This window comes from Molothrus aeneus, chromosome 2 (assembly GCF_037042795.1).
Source record: "Molothrus aeneus isolate 106 chromosome 2, BPBGC_Maene_1.0, whole genome shotgun sequence".
NCBI lineage: Eukaryota > Metazoa > Chordata > Aves > Passeriformes > Icteridae > Molothrus > Molothrus aeneus.
Genome location: NC_089647.1, coordinates 99,326,537 through 99,347,904, shown reverse-complemented (window position 1 = coordinate 99,347,904; position 21,368 = coordinate 99,326,537). Strand labels below are relative to the sequence as shown.

General features: G+C 38.7%; 1 protein-coding gene across 4 annotated transcripts in view; it reads right to left on the bottom strand.

Moving 5' to 3' along the window:
* GLRA2 (glycine receptor alpha 2) overlaps window positions 1-21,368 on the bottom strand; it is a 121,280-nt gene that overhangs the window by 87,629 nt on the left and 12,283 nt on the right. For 3 of the 4 annotated variants that reach the window (XM_066545385.1, XM_066545383.1, XM_066545386.1), the window contains exons 3-4: window positions 8,584-8,651; window positions 1,538-1,761 (exon numbers count right to left, since the gene is read on the bottom strand). In XM_066545385.1, coding sequence (XP_066401482.1) covers window positions 1,538-1,761; window positions 8,584-8,651 — 292 coding nt within the window. Of the gene's footprint in view, window positions 1-1,537; window positions 1,762-8,419; window positions 8,488-8,583; window positions 8,652-21,368 lie in introns of all 4 variants that reach the window. The other variant, XM_066545384.1, reaches the window with a different exon arrangement.

The window sequence follows — 21,368 nt, the reverse complement described above, 5'->3', positions numbered from 1 at the left end:
ATACTCTAGAAAGTGTTAAAAAATTCTATACCACGTTGGATGTGCTGGGTTACTCTGTGACTGTTGTGTGATACAAGTGAGAAGTGATGAGCTTCGCTCCGGGCTCTCTTGGAATTCTGCTTACTCTGCTTCAAATTAATTTGCATTTAGGTGTAGGAATTTTACAAATGTGATATGGCAGCTCAAAATACCACTTTTGCTGCATGAGCAAATGTCAGGAAAACCATCCATCTGCATGCAGAGCAGCACCCAACTGCACTGTTTCCTCCAATAAGATGGTGTCTGATGTCATTCAAACAAACAGATTTCATTTCCTTCTCAGGGCGAAACAGGAAATATTTGTAAGTGACAGCATATTTATCACTCTGCTAGTGCTGGTACCATCCTTGTATCCTATTATTTTTCTCAAACCCTTCAGGCAGAGCAATTTGAAACCCTGCTCAGTAACTCTGCTTCATCTGTCCAAATATTACTGGGCTGTTATCAAGGAATTTCCACAAGAATTATGTAAGTGGATGAAGTTCCATCCTAATATTTATTTACTTAACATCCTAAAGAGCACAGCTATCCCGAGCCTGGATCAATAGTAATTCCTTAATGAAAACGCAGTCAAAACCATGATAGAAATAACTGCCTTCTAAACTAATCTGCTTTACAGATGAGCAAATTGACTAAACGATCTGTTAAACAAATAATATCATGTTTACTTTCTATAATGCAAGAAAGGAAAAAATCAAGAAGCATCCACAGGAAGAAAAAATCTCCAGTAATTGCTTCATCTTAAACAATCCTAAGAGCAATAATAGAGTATTTTGCATCTTTGGCTACCTCTATTAAGCAATTAATGTCTCACAGTAAGCTGAATGTCAAATGAATACTGCAGGTTGTTTGCTGCTATTTATGTCCGTGGAATGCAATTTTGGTTTTCTGCTTATGTCGTCTTTCATCAGGTCATATCAAATCATATTTTGTCAGTGTTTATTAATTCATCTAAAGCTAGTCACATGACATACACTTCAGTGCTCTTAGTACTAAAAACAAATGCTTTTCATAGTTCCAGGTGTTTGGGTTTTTTTTATATAACTAGATACATCCAATTAACCAGTGACTTGCATGCCAAATTTATTGCATTTCAAGCATGTTTTTACTTAAAGTGTTGAGCAGTCATTTAAATTAATACTCCCCTTTACTTTTAAGTTGCAACCCATAGACTACTGAAGAGATGATTTCCTCTTTGCAAGAGGAGTGACTTGAGCTAATGCTAATGGGAATTACTGAGGCATACCATTAAAGTTCTAGACAGCCTCAAGTTTTCAACAAGACCAAGAAGTACCACTGTGCCACTTAGAGACTATTTTGCAAAAAGTAAAATGTTAGCAAAGAAATGTAGGCAAATTTTCCTTCCACCCTGGTATTAGTAAATCTCATTTTAGTTGTACACGTGGGACAACAAAAATTAAACATCTACATTGCATCCAGAAAACCAGAGAGGGAAAGAAAGGGATGAAGAGAAAAAAAATAAAATTAACTGGTTTACCTGATACTGTACAACACCTTTCCAGTTTTAGAAATCCTCAGCAACTTGTTGTCTGTTGTGACATCATGGAAATTTGCTCCCTTCTCATTGGCAAAGAATAAATCTGGCTTCCAAATAGAATCCAACATAGAGGGATCCAAATCCAGGGAATCATCGGGATATTCGCTGTATGCCAGACGTGAGTCATTCCACTGCTGCCTCAAAAAAATGTTCACTCTGTAGTCCTACAGAAATGTCATGTAAACAGGTTACTAAGCCACCAAAACTGGAAGCCCACTTTAGCTTGCTTTATGTTCTTAGATACACTGCAGTACCAGCATTACAGAACATTTGTGTTATCCTTTGAACCTCAGAGTTGTCATTTGAAAATAAAGTTGTCAAAGTGCTGCATGGAACCAAACAAACACAACTGAGACATTTTCCAAATCAAAATTGCTTCAGTGATGAGAAAAATATTAACTGCAATCTGCACAATTAAATGTAACCCTATTTCAAATGTTGTGGATTACCTAAGAGATATTTGTAAATTCAAAAAGTATTGCAGTTAAATATCTACAATGTCATCAAAGAGGCTACAAAATTACCAATTTAAATAAATTTATTCTAATATGTAAGTCATTTATGTCTAATGCACTCATGAATAGTTTTTAATTCCTGTGAAGCCAAAATTGTATAGAAGAAATTAAATCACCACTTCTTATTTACTACTAGTTTCCTTTTCCTATTTACTGTATGATTCTGTATATGTTCCTTCATTTACTCCTCCCTGTCTGCATCCCATTAATATTGGCCTGATTGTATTCTTCTGCTTGGTGGTCTGCTAGTCTCAACTGGGAAAGGCAGCAATTACTTACTGGTTCATTTAGAACAACATTAACATTGTGTCAAGAACTGGTTATTAAAGGGGAGTGCAAAAAGAGATTTCAGGTTCTAAACTCTCTGAAGAGAGTGGAAAGAAACAAATGCTTGCTCTCCTAATCCCAGGTATCCAAAGTCAGCAAATAAGATCTTCATCTCTCTGAAATTATCATTTTTAATTTGTTTGTGAACACTCTCTTAGAAATACCATTTACTCTTCCTCTAAAAGAAAAATATTTAATAATATTTGTATTGATTATATTATCAGAAGGAATGCTTTATCAAATAATTCTGCTGATACTACAAAGCATTAACATTTAGAATTTTCAGCTGCACATTAAAAAGGCAACACTGTGCTTTTGACTTGGAAAATGTATGAGCTGGCTGGGTTTTAGTCAGGTACCTGAACTGCATAGAAAAGAAGTTATCACCCTGGAAATGTAGATAAATATTCTCCCTGTGATCAGAGCTGCAGAAAGCAGCTTGCCCAATATGCAGACTCTGAACGAGCTCCTCTGTTCAGTTTTCTCCCCCTTTGCTCCATGGGGTGGTAGTGAGGTGTGCTGCTGCCCTGACAGAATATTTCTGAAATCCAAACTGATGCAGATTTTTAACCCAATGGAAAGATGCATTACAATCTTAGGTGAATAGCTTTTTTTTTTTTTTTCCCATTTTCATTTTGCTCTTGGGTAGATGTGATTCCAAACAGGAATGTTGACTAATCAGAGCAAGACAGACCTGAGAGAGGTCTCAAGAATGGCATTTATTAAAGACACTTACAAAAGCCTGTATCTGTTTTTCACAAGTCATTGTACTTTTTATGATGTTCTTGTTTCAGACATTTAAATATCAAATAGCTACTTGCAGTTCTGAGTTTATAAAATGTCGTCACATCTTGTGAGGATACACCATCCATAATTATACTATCCCTTATTTCTCGGTCTTAGAAACTGAGAGTTTCTTCTGTTTATAATGTGTCTTTAAGCTTATATTTATCTTTAAGTATATATGAGTCTCAGAGTTTATATGGGACAGCTTTAGCTATAAATCCAGGAATGCACTGGTTTGAATTCTGCAGAAAAGAAAGCAGGAGCAACTGCTGATTGAATAAAATTGCTACAACTAGTTGTGAGACTGGCTTTAATTTTTCACTGTGATATGATATATAATGAAGTCTTTGGAAAACAGAGGGATTTTTTTCCCATGACATAGAAATTATAAATAAGTTAGATCAGTAAATTATATAGAAATATCTAAAAAATTGCTTTGATGAACTTCGATGCTTGGTGACTTAGATAATAAAAAACAGTCTGGAAAATCTTTATTCATAGAAGAGATTGCATAGGATAATATATATTATACCAAAATCATAAATAGTGACAATAAGATTACCCTATATTTTTCAATGTATCCCTTCATAAATTTATCAGTTGTCACACCAATACAGTTAGAAATGCTTTTCCTCTGCAAGCTTTGTTGTTAGAAGCAAAACAGAACTGAAACCTTTGCTTACATCTGATAGGCTTTGCATATATATGTGTAGATATTTTAATGAGAAATAAAAATGTAAATATAACATCTGCATCACAAGAACAGCATTATTTTTTCCTCCTATGCTTGCTGTATTAGCAGTAGAGAGGGATGTGTGTTTACACAGTCAGACCTAATCATGTACAGAATTTTGAATTTACTTTTCCTGAGTTACCACTGTAACTATGTTTTGAAGGCAAATTCTCTTGAGAATAGTAGAACAACATGGAGTTGAGGCATGCTACAGTGTGTATTTGGTGAGGTCCTGAGGGTAGAAGTGGGTGTGCTGTAGTAAAGCACTCCTACACAACCACAAGTACACCTACTCTGCAGATTCCTTCTGACAGCACCACCACTCTGAACAAGGAGTGCAGACCTGAAGATTCAATCTCAGATGCACTACCAGTGTCAGCAATAGCTCAAGGCAACTCAGATAAACAGTTTTCTTCTGTTCTCAAGCCATAAGCTCCCAGCAATACAAACATACTGGAAGAATATTAATCTGATTAGATTTAGTAGCTCTATCTGAAGATTTAGGGACTTGATCCACAGATATACTTATTCTGTTTATAGGAACATAGATAGATATAATTTTTCAGCAAATATAAATCCAGATTCACAGAGCAAAGCCCTGGATCCCTTTGGCCTCAGGCACTGCTGTGGCAGGAGGAGTGCAGGGGAGCCCCTGCCCTGCTCAGTGCTACTTTCTGAACCAGCACTTGTCTTAGGTCTGAGCTTTCCTCCCAGCTTCCCCTCCAACAGCAGTAATTGCCCAGCAGTTGAGTTGGGAGTCTGAAACAAACAGCAGACTTAGCTGGCCTTCCATGAAAAGCAGGGGTTTGCCAAAAAGACTACTCCATCTCTCTCTAAATCCTACAGATAAATGCTAATTGAAAAGCAGTGGTTTGATGACTCATTCCAAGGCCATGCAACAGAAAAGCACTTGGCTACCCATGGGTATAAGCATGCAGTGTGTCCCTAATGGCTTCACTGGGAGCCTTTTCTTTAGTTAAAAGTATACATGTGAATTTATCAGGATCTAATAAGCTTATTTGTAATTATGGGGTTTTTTCCCTCTAAATGGGAGATAGTATCATGCAGCCAGCCACAGCAAAGCTTTTTATAATTAAGAAATGACAATTTTTTTCTGCTGACATAAGTACTCAAAACACAACTGGAGTTTGGATCATTTACCCTAACAGAGAACCTGCTGCACAGTGTCATTGATTATAGGGCGCAGCAACAATAAGAATATCCTCACAGTTAGTCATTTCTGTAATTAACAATTAGCTTGTCAATGTACAAACCACTCTTAACTTCTCCTACAGCTGATAGCTAAAAAATCCTGGTCATTAGGAACACTGAACATCTGAATTCCTTGGGATGCTGCCCAGGCTGATGTAGATTACTCATCTGTAATACTCAACTGCAGTCATGCTGAACAGTGAATTTTCTGCTGAATACTGCATGTGTAAATACTTCCAAAAATAGATGGAGTTTACTCTCATAACTGCTTTATTCAGTGAAGTTACTCAGAAAAAACTTTTCCTCTTTCTTTGCAAGTTAGGGCTTAAATTAAAGACAAATCAAAGAAAATTTTCAACTATATCATCTTGACTCTGGCCTTTTTTTACCTTTTTCATTTTGGTATAATATATATAATTCAATAAGGAAGAAAAATATTTCTTTTGCAGGAAAAATGATCTATTGGGATACTGTCCCATATGTGCATTATAGAGCAGAAAGACAGTCACATCTGCATTTTGTTTCTCTAGGTCTTTGGGAATAAAACTTGTGAAGAGTCTATGGAATTCATCCATCTGAATCAGCATAAAATCCCAGGTTTATTTCTTAATGTAAGGTTTTCATTTTTAGAAGAGTGTACTGGACATTGGAGCTGTGCTGGCCTTTCACATAGGGAGGAATTTTATCCTGTATTGTGTGTCTTAATCAGAGGACAGAAACTACTCCTGGTAATGTTACTGAAATTAGTAGGTCTGGGACTGTAATCCCATTTGTCATGTTAATTTCTCCTCCTGAAAGCTTTCCTAAGCAAGTTTTCATCTTCCAAGTTCCCAAAGAACTGCTGTAGGTGGTCCAAGTTATATTCTGATAATGTCCCTTCAGTGTATGCACATGGTTTCACTAAGCATTCCTCTCCTCTGAGGCAGGAGTGTCTCTATTGAATTTGCAATCCAAGTTTTTAAATGAATCATTTAGTTTTATGTCAAAACCATCAAGAGCATTTTATAGGGAAAAATGATTCCTAGGAGTCAAACAAACTTGTTATTTATCACAAGGGATGCCAACAATTTTACCACACAATTATATCTGTTTCAGAAAGGCAAAGTAGTTGGAACCACAATTGATGTCTGCCTCTCAGAGCAGACTCCTAAAACTAGTCACAATAGTCATTAAAGAAGTGACAACATTAAGAAAATCAATATCAAATAAGTGAACAGCATCTTAGAGAATCTTTCCACACTTTCAGCAGATATAATGAACAAAGCAAAATAAGAAAGCCAATAGTCTTTGTTTTCATCTACTTGAATGTTTGGCTGTTTTCAGCAAAATGTGTTAATGAACATTGGAAAGGTACACATTAACATATTTGATAGAAGGTAAAATGCAATGAGGGGATTTAATCAAAGCAATGAAGGAGTCTAATTAATGCAATCAGCATTGGGTCGTGCAAATATTTTCATTGAATGCCATCTTGTAAAGCTAGTGGCGTGCAGGGTTTTTGCTACTTAATGCTATGCTGATGTCTCTACACACTAGGATCAACAGACATGACTGGGTAAAAATGCTGCACTCACAGCTATCTTCTCAGAATCCTTAAAACACAAGAAAACAATTAATGTTTTCCTAAAATACTGAAAATTAAGTCTGTTGATTATTATGTTACATCCTGATATGTTTATTTCCCTACCATTTTTAAATTTATTTTACTTTTCTTTTAAGGTGTTTTTTAAAATATTACAGATACATAGTCTAAAGCATTAACTTATCTGTTTTATAGCTCTGTATGATACAGCTTGTCATTTACAGCAAAGTCTTTCCCACGCTGTTAAAGAAAGCAACCCAGCCTAGCAATAACTTGCCTTTTATCTCTAGCAAACATTAAATAACAGGGTGGGTTTTTAAAATAAAATTGTTTAGGAGCAGAAGATTTGTGTTCCCACATTCTTTAATCACCACTTACTAAAATGATGGCATGAGTTACAATTGAATCTAAAATAATATTAAACAAAAGACATAAGTCAGACTAAAGACCTTCTCTTCCTTCATAATACAAGGCCTGCAAGGCAGTATCTATTCCATCTTACAAAAAAGCTGCTCTTTTGGTTTACTTCAAGTGGGCAGCAAGTTCATTATTTATTACCAAGTTCTCAGTCCTGCAAGAAGCCAAGAACCTTTATTGCCTCTGGCTTCAGCAATTCCAGAAAAACCTAGATGCTGTGTAGGAATCTCTGGAAAACAGAGCTGTGAAACTACACTTCAATTTCTTCAAAAGTACCATAGATATGAGCACCTAATAATTATTATGGGTTTATGACATTATTATGATAAATTTGTCAAAAATATCTCTGTGGATTAACCCACATAGTCAGGAGCATGTAGGCTTGAATAAAAACCAAATCTTTTATATTCACTTTTGAAAAAGATTTTTAAAACTCAGCATCTTTTTAAATGGAATCAGAAAAGTTTTGGCTTTTTATTTTTTCTTAGCAAATATTGAAAAAAATAATAGATTGATAGACTTCTAGACTAAAAGACTTTTTTAAAAAGTTAGATGAAAATTTTAATTTTAATTTTTTCTTAGCTTGATTTTTTTTATTCTATATTTTGCAATTTTTAAAATGAAAGTATAACCTTTTTTTTTTTGACTGTGTTCTTTGCATTCAGTCAAAATACAAATTTCAGTCAGGTGGAATCCCATCATTTCCTAATACTAATTTATCCTCAAAATACCTAAGTCTTATATCCACATGTTCTAGTCATTTGACTCAAGTTTTACACTTCCTTCTGTGACTGATGTGGCTGCAATTCAGAGAGCTCTATCTCAGTTAAACAAGACCATTTTCTGCAGCAGCAGGTGATTCAGCATGTAGTGTAAAGCACAATCAAATATGGTGCACTTGGCAGGGAAACCCAGAGCTGAGCTCCAGCCGTTCCTCTGCCTCTTCAGAGCTAATGAAACCTGAGGAAGCAGCTTTGCACACACCTGTGTGTTTGCTGCCATCACAGGCACTACAGACTGTGGTGCAGTCCCTATGTAGGTGTGTTTAGACTTGATAGGGGAGTTTAATTTTTTATATATATAGTTATTTTATATTTATTTTATGTTATTTTTACTCGGGTTTTTAGTAGGTTTTTAGTAGGTTTTTAGTAGCTTCATAACTTAGTAAATGTCCCCACATCCTGAGCATCTCTATTCTACATCACATCCCACTTCTTCACAAGATGGCTTCAATGATCATTCCCACTCACCATTGTAGTTTCTGCTATTGAACCAAAGCTGTTGATAAATATGTTGCAGGTAACATTTACAGGAGGACCTGCAAGTTGAACAATAAATAGAAAAATTGACAGGTTTTGTTCATGACATATATTAAGTATTGTTGTTCTCTTGCCAATGGCATCATAGCACTTACCATTGTGGTTTCTGTGACTGATCCAAAACTGTTGATAAAAATATTGCAAGTAACGTTTACTGGAGGACCTGTGGAATGCAATAAAAATGTTGCAATACACATTGAAACAAAAGTACAGATCCCTCAGCCTCCGTACAATCTGGTACAGATGTGGCTGAAAACAAGCAGAAAGTGAGTTTTCCCAAACTGCTCATGTAAATTTTGATCAAAAGAGAAGCATTATCAACACTAATTTATTTAACCTAGTTTCATTGGAAGTTGTTATATAAACACATAGAACTACATTCTTGCATTTAGAGATTGACAGAAGAGTTGTGTGAGGGCTTTTTTCTTACCCACAGTACCAGTGCAGAATATACTTTAGCACTGCAACCACTCCTCTCTTCCTTCTCCCTTCATCCAGAACTTAAAATTTTATCTCTCCACATTTACTCTACTCCATAGGCAAACATTTGCCACCGAAATTCCCAGCAAGGGAAATTTTCACACTGACTCCAGTCCACAAACAGCTCTTCCTGCACCTGATCTGGAAGTGTCTGCCTTGCCATAACTAAATATTTTAGCAATATCTGTTCTGGCTTGAACAGATAGCTTTCATTAAACAGCTATTTGCAGTCTCTTCCCTCCCACCACCTTTGCTGTTATTCAGCAGTCACTCACGTGTGGCAGAATGAATGGAGATTTAATATTTAATTAGTTGCCTATTAGCCTTCTCTATTTTTTAGGTGTGACAAAATAAACAGGGGCTCTCAACAGAATCAAAAAGGATTCATGCCAAAGGCCTGAATTTCAGTGACACAGAAGTTGGTATAAGCATTGAGTATCAAGTACTTTCTTCTTTCTTTTGCCATTACTATTTTTAGTCACATCATGTTCCTTATAAATGAAAAAATGTCAGTGCAGAGAATATAAATATCCCCATTTGGTTTATAATTCAATTTATAATGAAATTTATTTACAAAAAATGGAAATATTATTACTTTCTTTTTCATAAAATGGAATAAACTAATGAGTCCACTGTCAATTTCCTGAGTGCTAGACTACCCACCTTAAAGGAAACAATCATGTTGGTTTTGGGAAAAAAAAAACACAACAGTAACATGTTTTGAGGCTGTTAAATTCCAATGAGGTGTGTTGTTCAACTCAGTTTTTTTACAAGAATTGTTTTTAAAACACTTCCTTTTTATTTTGCAAATGTGTTTTCATTTCCAATACCAAGTCAAAACCAAGCCAAATAGTCTGCTATTTTCCCTCCATATTATCATTTTTGTTCCTTTGAATTGGTGGTATTTCTACTAGCTAGGCACCTTGAACAACGTGTTTCTCTACATCCAGACATACGGAGTCACTGTATCACTGAAGCTGGAAGGAACCTCTGGAGATCACCCACTCCCTGTAGTCCATCTTGCCCCAGAGCAGGATCAGCTAGAGAAGGACAGTGCCACATCAGACTCTGAATATATCCAGAGATGGACACTTCACAGATTCTCTAGGCAACCTATGCCAGTGTGCAGTCACCCTCACAGCAAAATGCTTCTCTTATGCTTAAGTGGAATTTCATGGGTCTGGAATGGAATTTCATGGAAGTTCACTGTCTCTCTTCCTGTAACTAGGCACCACTGAGAAGAATCTGGCTACTTTTTCTTTACTTACAGCTCATTAGTTATTCATGCACACGGTTGAGATTCCCCAGAACCATTTTTCCCCAGGCTGAGTGGCCTCAGCAATCTCAGCTTCTCCTTGTATGACAGATCCTCCAGTCTCTTAACGACCTTCATAACATTTTGCTGGACCCATAGCAATAATTCCATGTCTCTCTCATACTGGGGAGCCCACAGCTGGGCTCAGCACTCCAGATGTGTCTCTCCAGTTCTGAGCAGAGTAAAGGATCCCTTCCCTCAACCTGCTGGCCATGCTCTGCCTAATGCAGCCCAAGAGTCCATTGGCTGCCTTTGCTGCTGGGGCACGTTGCTGCCTCATGTTCAGCTTGGTGTCCACCAGGAGCCCCAATGCCTTTTCTGCAAATCTGCATTCGAGCTGGGCATCTCCCATATTGTTCCTTCCAAGTTGAAGGACTGAATTCCCTTTCCTGAATGCAGTGAGGTCCTGTTGGCCCATTTCTGCAGCTTTTCCTTGTCTCTCTGAATATCAGGAAATCCTCTGGGGCATCAACCATTCCTCCCAGTCTTCTTTCTCCTGCAAATTAGTTGAGGGTGCACCATGTCCCATCATCCAGGTAATTAGTGAAGATGTTAAAGAGTACCGACCCAGTACCTGTGCCAGTAGTACAACAGTAGTGACTGGCCATCAGCTGGACTTTGTGCTTTGTGCTGCTCATCACAATCCTTTGAGCATTGCAATTCAGTCCATTTTCCATGCCCATCTAGCTGGTCTGTTCCAATAATCCATTCCATGTTGTGAGAGACACTAACAAAAGCCTTGCTAAAACTGAGGTATACACTGCTCTGCCCTGATTCATTGAACCTTTCAAGTCATCACAGAAGGCTATTAGCATTCCAAGGAATGATTTCCCATTCAGAAACCCATGTTGACTACAACCAGTCATCTTCCTGTCCTTCATGTCTGGAAATGGCTTCAAGAGGATTTGCTCCAGGCTTTGAGGTAATGCTGGCCAGCCTGTAACTCCTGTATTCTCCTGCCTGTCCTTCTTAGAGATAGGAGTGATAGTTTTTTCCCCACATGATTAGGAGCTTTCACCAATTGCCATGACCTTTTAAAGATAATTAGGAATGCAACCACCCAGCTTCCACAGCTATGCTAGGCACTTGTGGGTGTTTCCTATGTGGTCTTACAGACTTTCTGTGTCCAGTTTGCCTAAGTGCTCTGTACCCTAGTTCTTCATCACTAAGTTTTTATTGATTTGGGCTTTTTTACAGGTGTCAGTGGCATGGGATTCCTAAAGACCATTCTTGATGGTTAAACTGTGGAGAAGGAGGCTCACAGCTGTTGTCTTGCAACGGCCATCATACGTGAGCATCACAGTTCCAGGTCCTGAGTGCCAGCAGAACATAGTACACATGCTTAACTGTGTTAGGAAAACATGGCTTATGTATGTTAGGAAATATGCTGCCACATCACAGACTGATGTCTGTGTCCACATCTGTGCAGTCCAGATGTGCAGGAGTAGGTACATGCCAGAGCACTGTATTTTACAATAAAGCAAATACCTCCCCCTATTTCTGTACTTAATTGTAATTTAGTCTTTAACTTGCCTTCTGCTGGTAGAAATGGAACACTGTAAGAACTATAAGAACTCAGTAAACTCAGTAGATAAACAGAGAGATCAGGTTTTTTCCTTACCTGAGGAACCTGAATATAAATGTCTATGGATCTGATTAGGTGCATCCCAGTCTTAAAGGAATTGACTGATGTAATTTTTTTTAATTACTCTCCATGATATTTGAAAAGCCGTGGCAATCAGGTGAAGCTCTTGGTGACTGGCAGAAGGGAAGCATTGCACCCATTTTTAAAATGGGAGAAGAGGGAACCCTGGGAACTACTGAGCTGTTAGCCTGACCTCTGTGCTTGTGAAGATCACAGAACAGATCCTCCTAGGAGCTGTGCTAAGACACATGGAGGACTGGGAGGTGATTTGGGACAGCCAGCAGGGCTTCAACAAGGACATATCTTGCCTGACAAACCCAGTGGCCTTCTATGGTAGAGTGACTACATCAGTGGTCAAGGGAAGGCTGCTGATGTCATTTATCTGGACTTCTGCGAGGCCTTTGGCACAGTCACCCACAACATCCTGCTCTGGTAATTGGAAAGGTGTGTAAAATTTGTTCAGCCTGGAGAAAAGAAGGTCCCAGGGACACCCTATTGTGACTTTTCAATACTTAAGCAGCCCTGTAAGAAAGATGAGAACAAATTTTTTAGTGGGGACATTCTGTGGTAGGACAAGAGGTAGTGGTAAACTAAAACACACTTCATCCTGTAAGAATTTTCTAATCTAATAGTTCAATTAAAATGAAAGCAGCAAACTTCCATGATGCATAGCCAAGGTTTCAGGAAACAATCTGAAAATCTTCAAAGGCAAAGGAAATAATTAATTTGACTTTACTGCCTAAAATCTAAAAAGAGTTGACATTACCAACAAAAAATTAATCAAAGTATACTTTAAAACTAAATCCTTTTCTCCCCCTAGTTTTCCTTTTGTCACTTCCAATGCAACAAGGTAACAGTCCAGGTGCCTTTCAGGCACATTCAAAATAATCCCATTGTTGTTTGAGTCATAAGGAAAATGTTTCTCAAAAGGACCCAGGCAAAAAAACACCAAACCAAGCCCAAACCAGGCAGCTAATGCTCAAATAAACCAGAAAGTGCATGTCTGGTGTTCTGATAAACAGCTCAGATATTGCTTCTGTTCCCTGCAGCTCCCTCTCCTCTGCTTCCCCAGAGGGGCTGGGGCTGCTGCTGCTGCTGCCAGTCAGCAGGGCTCTCTGATACACTGCCTTCTTGAAAAACCCTGAGATGAGAGTGTGGCACACACCTCCTGTGACTTTGGGGCACTTAACACTTACAGAAAGTCCCTGGCACTCATCTTCTCACCTCACCCACAAGAAACCAGAAAACACAGAATATTTCCCTGAATGTGCTGTGGCATGTTGCCTCAAAACTCCTGTACCCAAGGTGTCTGTGATCTTATTGCCATCTGACTAGAGAATGAATCCTTTCCTTATCAGCTGCCAGAGGAGGTGAATCCATCCCAATGTGTGGAACAATCCCCATATAGAGTGATGAGTGCTGAGAGGAATACATTCGAGCCCTATCCAGCTCCTAACTCCAGCCTCTGCTAAATATTCTTCAGTATTGATAGCCCACAGTCACAAATCTTGCTCCATTTGGTACATTCTTGAGAAGATTTACTCATACTCTTTCACCGGAGGTGGTCCTAACTGCAGCTAATCATATCTACATCCTCAAGTTCATCCCAACTCTTATCTTTTTTGGGGTAGAGTTTTCAGGTCACACCTGGCAGATTTTTCTCTTCACAATAATTCTAACCATATAGCTAAATTGTCCTTAGTGGGAAGGGAATATTATAATCACACAAGAGATTTAAAATGATACCTGTGCATTTGCCAATTTTCTTTGATAAGTGTATTTATTAAGGGATTTTGTAAGGCAAACTAAAATACAGTACACATAGAGAACTGTGAGCAAAGCAGAAACGTGGAAGCAAAAATAAAAGATAACGAAGCAGAACCACCTTATGGAATGACAGTGGAAACATTGGCAAGATATTTACAGATCTGTGAAGGATCTTGTATCTTTTTCTATATGTAATATTTTCTGGCCTACCTTCTCAATTCAACTCTGGGACAACGCAGAGGTTTTTTTCTCACTATCTCAAATTATTTATTTTGTATATACAGAGGAGAAAGCTGAGCCAAACCTCCCTTCTCCCCTTACCACGGAGAGCAGACTCAAGATTATTTGAAAAGACTAAAATCAATCCCACCTGAGTTTGAAGGTAGAACAGGAATCCAGGAACACAACCAAGGGGCTAAGTAGGGGGGCAGTGATCCCACCAGGGATGGAGAATCCCATTGTCGGTAGGACAGGGATTGCATGGCAGAACTCAAACAAGGGAGGTGATCAAAATGTGAATGATGGCAGGACAAAGACCCGCATGCTGACCTGAGCACCAGTAACACACATCCTAGGACAGCAGGGAAGGATAGAGGAATATTCCCTTCCCACTAGGGACAATTTAGCTATATGGTTAGAATTATTGTGAAGAGAAAAATCTGCCAGGTGTGACCTGAAAACTCTACCCCAAAAAAGATAAGAGTTGGGATGAACTTGAGGATGTAGATATGATTAGCTGCAGTTAGGACCATCTCCAGTGAAAGAGTATGAGTAAATCTTCTCAAGAATGTACCAAATGGAGCAAGATTTGTTTGAGATGGTTTTTAAATGCAAGTTCTGGAGACAGCTGGGGTTTTAGAAATCATTTATCCCCAACCAAAATGAACAGCCTCCAACATCCATCAGAATCTTCATGAGACCTGAAACTGAGCTGACTCCTCTGGAGACCTCTGCTTCTGCAGCTGCAGTACTATGGGTGTCTGAGTTACCCCTTCAAGAGTTGCCAAGACACCTCTCCATGGCCCTGCAGGCACATCCCTGCAAGTGAGACAAGGATAAACTGCTGCTGGGACACCTCAGCTGGCTATGGTCATTAGACAGGGACAAGCTGTTCATCATCCTAGCTCCTTCCCTGCTCAGAGTGTAGCACACTGGAGAATGACTGGAGAAGAGTTATCAAAGGCAGCTCAGCCAGTCTCTGGCCAGTGACCATGGGTGTTGGGCCAGGGAGACAAAGGTGGCTTTGATGCACTGAAATAGTTCCTCTGAGACATAGGGATACTGCAGCCACACCAGGAAAAGTGCAACTGCACACTTGTTTCCAAGGGCCCATATAATGTGTAGTCTCAACCATGATGAGAAAATTCCCACAATTTAATGAGTTTGCTTAAGGTTATGGTAAGAAATCAGAAGGCAGACCACAGGTAGCTTTTTTTGCAAGCACCTACGTAAGATTTTTTCTTTCCCTATCATTTTGCCTTTGGGCAAAACCAAACTTTTCCTCTATTTAAATATCATCCTCTCATTAGAGTCTTAACAGCTCAGTTACAGGAGGCAAAATTAACGGCACCAGGACAACATGGTTACCCTAAGGCTGACAAATCAAGGTGACATTTTTGTGCTGGGTAGTGATGCCTTTCTTCTATGAGGTTGTCTTTCTATGGATTTTCTGTCAAGTTCATCACCTTGACTGCCTAAGTATAACCATGCCCAGTAAACACAGAATTCCTTCTTCCTTAGAAGTGTTCAACACAATCCAATGTGGATTATCAAATTTATGACATTTATTATTAATTAATGATAATAATACCTACTAAATGAACAAACAAAACCCCCTCCAAATTAAATAAAAAGCCCAGAAAAACAGCAACAACAACAAAAAAACCACTCCAAAAAACCCCAAAACCCAAACAAAGAAAAAACAAACAAACAAAACCCAAACAGAAACAACAACAACAGCAAACAAAAAAAGTAACCAGTCAAACCAAACACAAAAGTCCATAAGGCCAGAGGTCTCAAGAAATGCAGTAATTGTATGCTACTTTGCACTGATTCAATTTGCTGGTAAAGTCAAATAAAGACAAAATTATTGTTCTGCTTCATCAAGCTAAAGCCAACATCCTCTGAAAGTTCATCTGTCATATATAATAACTTAGCTTGCTGAGAATGCCATTTGCCCTGGTAGGAATATGGCAATGATTTTGGGTGCTTACTGTTGCATTCAAGAATCAGAATCGTATTTTGTGTAATCAATATATATTTATGACCAACAGACTGAGGCTGAGTCACAAAAGCACTTACAGAATCAGAGAAAAACCTGGAGAGATCTTTAGGTGTCTAAAATCTTTTAGGACTCTCATTCCCATCGATATCACTCAGTCCAAGAATTACCAAGTGTCTGAGAAATACATGTGAGTAACACCATTTATAAAAATGGCATCTTTCAGACTGGGGGAAACACCACATGCCCTACCCATAGCAGGTGTGCTATAGAGGCAATGCTGCATTGAATCAGCAGGAAAGCATGACAGCACAAAGTACATTTTTTCCCTAGTTCCAGCTGCCTATTATTTCCAGAAGTGCACATGCAAATATATATGAACAAACAAACAAAAAGAGAACTCTACTCTTACATCGAGATTTAAGCTGCTTCCCTTCACTTGCTTGAGAAAGCATCTAAGCAAGAATGTGGCCCTATGAGATGACCTGGATGTAAAAAGGGCATGTGATATTGCAGAATTGAAAGCTCTTCAGCAAAATACCACTGAGGCCTCCCAAGACAAATACTCCAGTGATTGTCAGGTACAGGTGATCACAGGAAGAGTCACAGAAAGAAAATTCTCTGGAGTAAGTACTGCTAAAGCCATCTCTCTCTATGTATACATTGACACAGCTTGAGCTCAAACAGTGAATAGTCAATTCCTGAGGTAGTATGTGAGTTTTCAGCTGTGGGACTTCTGCTGAATGTAACTGGAGTCATGCTGGTAAAATCCTATCAATATTTCAAGGAAGGAGAATCCCTGCTAAGATGCACTTTTTTGTGCATTAAAGCTCTTGTGAAAAATTGTTGGATTGGCATGCTTCACATTCAGTGAATGCTTTTGTCCACAGACCCAGTTCTGGCAGAGGAAGGCAAGTCTTATTCTACAAAGCCTCCTCAGCTCTGCATTTGGCATTACAGGATAGTCCATATGATGTGTTCATTCTTCGCTGACTCTTTCTGCTGAGGCTGATAACAGAAACATACATTACTGTCAGCTCTGGGTTACAGTGGGATATATCCACACAGCTTATCTAATAGACACTGAACAAGAACAATTTCGGGCGCTGTTTCATTTTACTTCACAAACCAGGAGTTCAGAAAAGAAAAACCTGTTAAACAGTCGACATGCTCCTGATTTACCCAGCTAGCCTGAGCTGGTCTACAGAGAATATACAGCCCCAGCAGTCACAATGGATTGAATAAATGTGCTGGAGCTGGCTTGCACATAGGGAGTTTCAGGCATGGTACCAATGTGGTCATGGCAGGCTGGAATTCACTGGAGGCCATTAACTCCAGACATTATAGCTCCTGCTGAGCTCTGTATCACCCCAGTGTTGTGCAGCACATCTCTGAGCAAATCACTTGAAAGCTCACTCAGATATTTCTACACAACCCTCAGCAACTCTTGTGACTGGGCGCAGCCGTTCCCGGAGCTAAAATGTTCCATGTGCAAATGAAACTGTGGAAATAAGTCTAAAAAACAGTGAATCAGAAATCTTACATCTAGAAACTTCTCAATGGAACTACAAGATTAGAGTACAAAGTTATTTCAAATTTATGACAATTTTGAGAATATTCAAATCAATCCTTAATCTTTCGTATGTCCATCAAATTATTTTTCTTTGTCTGAGCTTTCCACTAACCTTTCAGATTTTCAAGTCATGACAAGCACCTCTTTGCAAGGCATCTCTTTCTAAAGTTTTCCTTCTTCCAATGCAATAGAGCAATGGACACTATTTGGGCAAAAGGAATTGTTTCCTTTTCTTCTGACATGAAAAGATCTGGATCTCTATTTCTCTTCCTATCACAAAACAGTGCTCACTGAAGTGGCTGTCAGCAGAGATGCTCCTCACACCTGGTCCTGAGAAACTGCTCAGTTGCTCTGCATTAATAAAAACAGAGCTCTTCCCTGCTGATTGGCATGTGAACTGCATAACGTGTGCAGAGGCCTGGGACACTCCTGTATGTGGTTAAATAAAAGATGGTATTATATCTACAGTCATTAAATCATGAAATCTGCACTCCAGCATAGGGTCAGGCAAACTCCTTCTGGGTAATCTTATTAATAATGTTTTATGAAGCCAGGGTAGCCAACTCATCTGAGACTGCATGGTCTCAAGACCATGAGATAGATATGTTCACTGAAAAGAGATAGATAGAGAGATAGATAGAGAGATAGATAGATAGATATAGATATGTTCACAAGATATAGATATGTTCACTGAAAAGAGAAGGTAGGAGGGAAGATCTACTTAATGAAAGAAAGAAAAAAAAAGAAACGTATTAATAATAATATTAAAATGTTGCTGCTAACCTAGGTTTCTAAGTAAGAATGAACTGATTACTCTTTCTTGGCACATATTTCAAAATATTTATTTTATAAAAATGTTACTTTGTTCATTTCTCTGTAAATATATCTTACTTTGTTCCTTCTCTGTGATTCTGATCTTGTGTTGCAGAAATTAATGGAAGCTCAGCTGTAAGTGTCAACAGCTATAGTCTCAAATACAGGTTTAGACAATTCCTATCCCTGTGGCTACAGAAAGGACTCAGAACCCATTTTAACTCCTTTCTTGTTTCTCTGAGCCTCAGACATTCATTTTATTTAACAATTCTATCAGCTTTTCTCCATAATCTTCCTTGTTTTACTGTCTGAAGGCATATGCAGGACTTGAATTATAAATGCAGTTTGGGTGACTAATATTAGAGAGCAGACATTGATTTATGGCTGATATGGAATTATACACCAAATGATACATGGGACACAGGTGAATCACAATGGGATTTAGACAAATAGGATGGCTCAGTGATAGGGATAAATGACAACAGAAATGGTCAGGAGGTGGTATAGATGTCAATCAGCAACAGGTCAGAGACACTGATGCAAACACCCACCAGATCTTGCACTAACAAAATAAAATTTTCCTTTTATTTTTAAGTATTTTGTAATTTTTACCTCCTTACAATTCAACTCATTTTCACACAATGTGTGCAAAAAATTATTTTGAAATCAATTCCTCCATACTGGCTCTCATCTTCAATGTTCCCATCAACTGATCTGTTGCTTGTTTAACTCAGCCTTCTATCCCTCTCCTTCACACATCCCCTTTCCTTTGGGGAATAACCTTTTTTGAATCCCACATTCTAAATACAAAAAAGAATTTGTGATTTTACTGCAAAACATCCTTAAAGTACATCTTGGGTGTCTTTCACAAGCATTATTTTCTGTCATCTGTTCTTTGTATATATGAAATGACTGGAAGAATGACTGGAAGAATGGGAGGGGAATGAGAACTGTTTGCCAGCCTAAAAAAAATAAGCATCTCCTAAACTGACTGCCTTACTTTTTTATCAATACCAAATCTGCTCTTTGATGTAGGATGTTCACTGGGTTGCTGTGAGGAGCACCACACAGCTTTCACATAGGCTCAGAGCTCTGCTGACATAAACCATGTTGCAGGGTCAGGGCACATGATCTTCTTCTGGCTTCTACCACCAACAGTCATGCTGAGCAGAGGTCTTCTACAAAGTCATCCAAATGAGACTGTGTCCACACTGAGGAACTTACTCATCTAAATTGAATCTATCCCTAATTATATTTAACTTTGATAAGTCAAATTTCTATTTTATTAAAAAACCAAGGAGTTAAAGTCTGGTTTTAACAGACTGTGTGTGTGCTTTGCCTCACACAAAACACACCTCTGAAGTGTGACAAAAACCAAAACTCTCAGGGGTATAAAGCTAAAGACTGCAAAATTATTTGCAGAGGTACACAGCCAAAGAGTTGAAAAATTCTCCCAAATGCTTTTTTTTGGATGTTTCATATAACCAGACTGACGAAAGGCTTTAACACCTCAGACTGCTCCAACTGATGGGATATCACTGGAAAGGAAAATTGCTGCAGTCTGAAACTTACGTGGAGTAAATATATCCTCCATTTTAGTTCAACAAGAGGGGGAATTTGCCTGTTGCCTGTGCATAAACACATGCACATGTGTTTATGCACAGGTACCAGGCAAATTCACAACTGGAGAAAAAAGGAATTTTTACATATGCTCCTGCTTTGGCACCATGCATGTAATTTGCATCTCTTCAACAGGTGATTTAAATTGCAGTGTGAGAGTTTACAGCAGCCTTCTGAGCAAGCTGTTCTGTTGTTTTATTTATTATTTAGGAGTAATACTTCATCAGACATAGTAAACAGTGCAAGAAGAAATAGCAAGTCTGATAGCATGGTTTCATAGCCTGAGACACAGACATAAACCAGCACCATTGGGAGTGTAGGCATTAGAGGCCACCTAACACAATGAGTATCGATCTGGTAAATTTTAATCCTAGGTTTTCCCTGACTAATTATGTCAGTTTAAGAAAAGCATTTAGCCTTTTCTCAGATATATTTCCCCAAGAACAAAAGCAAGGGAGATAACCCGTAGATGTGTTCCTGGGGTGAAGGAGCAACAACTTTGTTCATACAGCATGAATCAATTTAGTGTTGGTTACCATTCCTTAATGGAGTGCCCACAATTCAGCCAGTCACAGCTGTGCCCAGTGTCTTCTCTGCAGCCCTGGGCTTTAGAGACACAGAAATACACAGGTAGAGGTTATTAGCTTTGGGAGAAGAGCATCATTCTGCTACCGTGCTTCCCTGGACAGTCCAGTGTTTATTACAGCCAAAAAATCTCAGCCCCACGGCAGGCAGGAGTTGCAGTGGCTGCTGCTTTGGTGCAGAATATCCAGGCTTTGAGGAGGAACCAGGTGGTCCATGGGGCAGAAGGTGATGCTTCAGCACAGCAGGGTCCTACTTGCAGAGAGCAAGAAATCTGCAACAGGCTCTTTGTGTGCCCTCCTGAAACTGTGATTCTCAGAGGGCTTGAGGTACCTCCCTTCAGGATCCACTGCTCTGACCACTGCCCCAAATCAGCATATACAACCTTACACTGAAAAATCAGTCAAGAAATTCAGTCTTTCCTTCTAAAATACAATCAGTTTTGTGGCCAATAACAAACCATTGAGAGATTTCATGCTGAAAGGATCCCTTCTAACAGCTTCTATGCCTGTTTCAGATTGAAGGGATGCTGACTTGCATCGCTTAGACTATGATGCTGTGGATTTTTAGGAAAATGGGGTAGGATATCTCTCACTGTCTTTTATTCAGAGGAGGTGGGATTCATCCTAAAGTGCAACTGTGGTTACTGCTAAAAATACTTCTATCTTAATGGTTGGGGTAATCATCAGGAAATGTGAGAGAAGTGCTGTTTCTCAAACCTTGTCCTTACAACATTTTCTGTGACAGTCACATCAGTTGCCCCTAAAGTGTACTGGCTACAACAGGCACTTCTGTGAATCTCATCAAAGTGGTCAAGAGTAAAGGCTCTCCTTTCTCAGAGCAGTTACACTTAAAGGTTGAAAA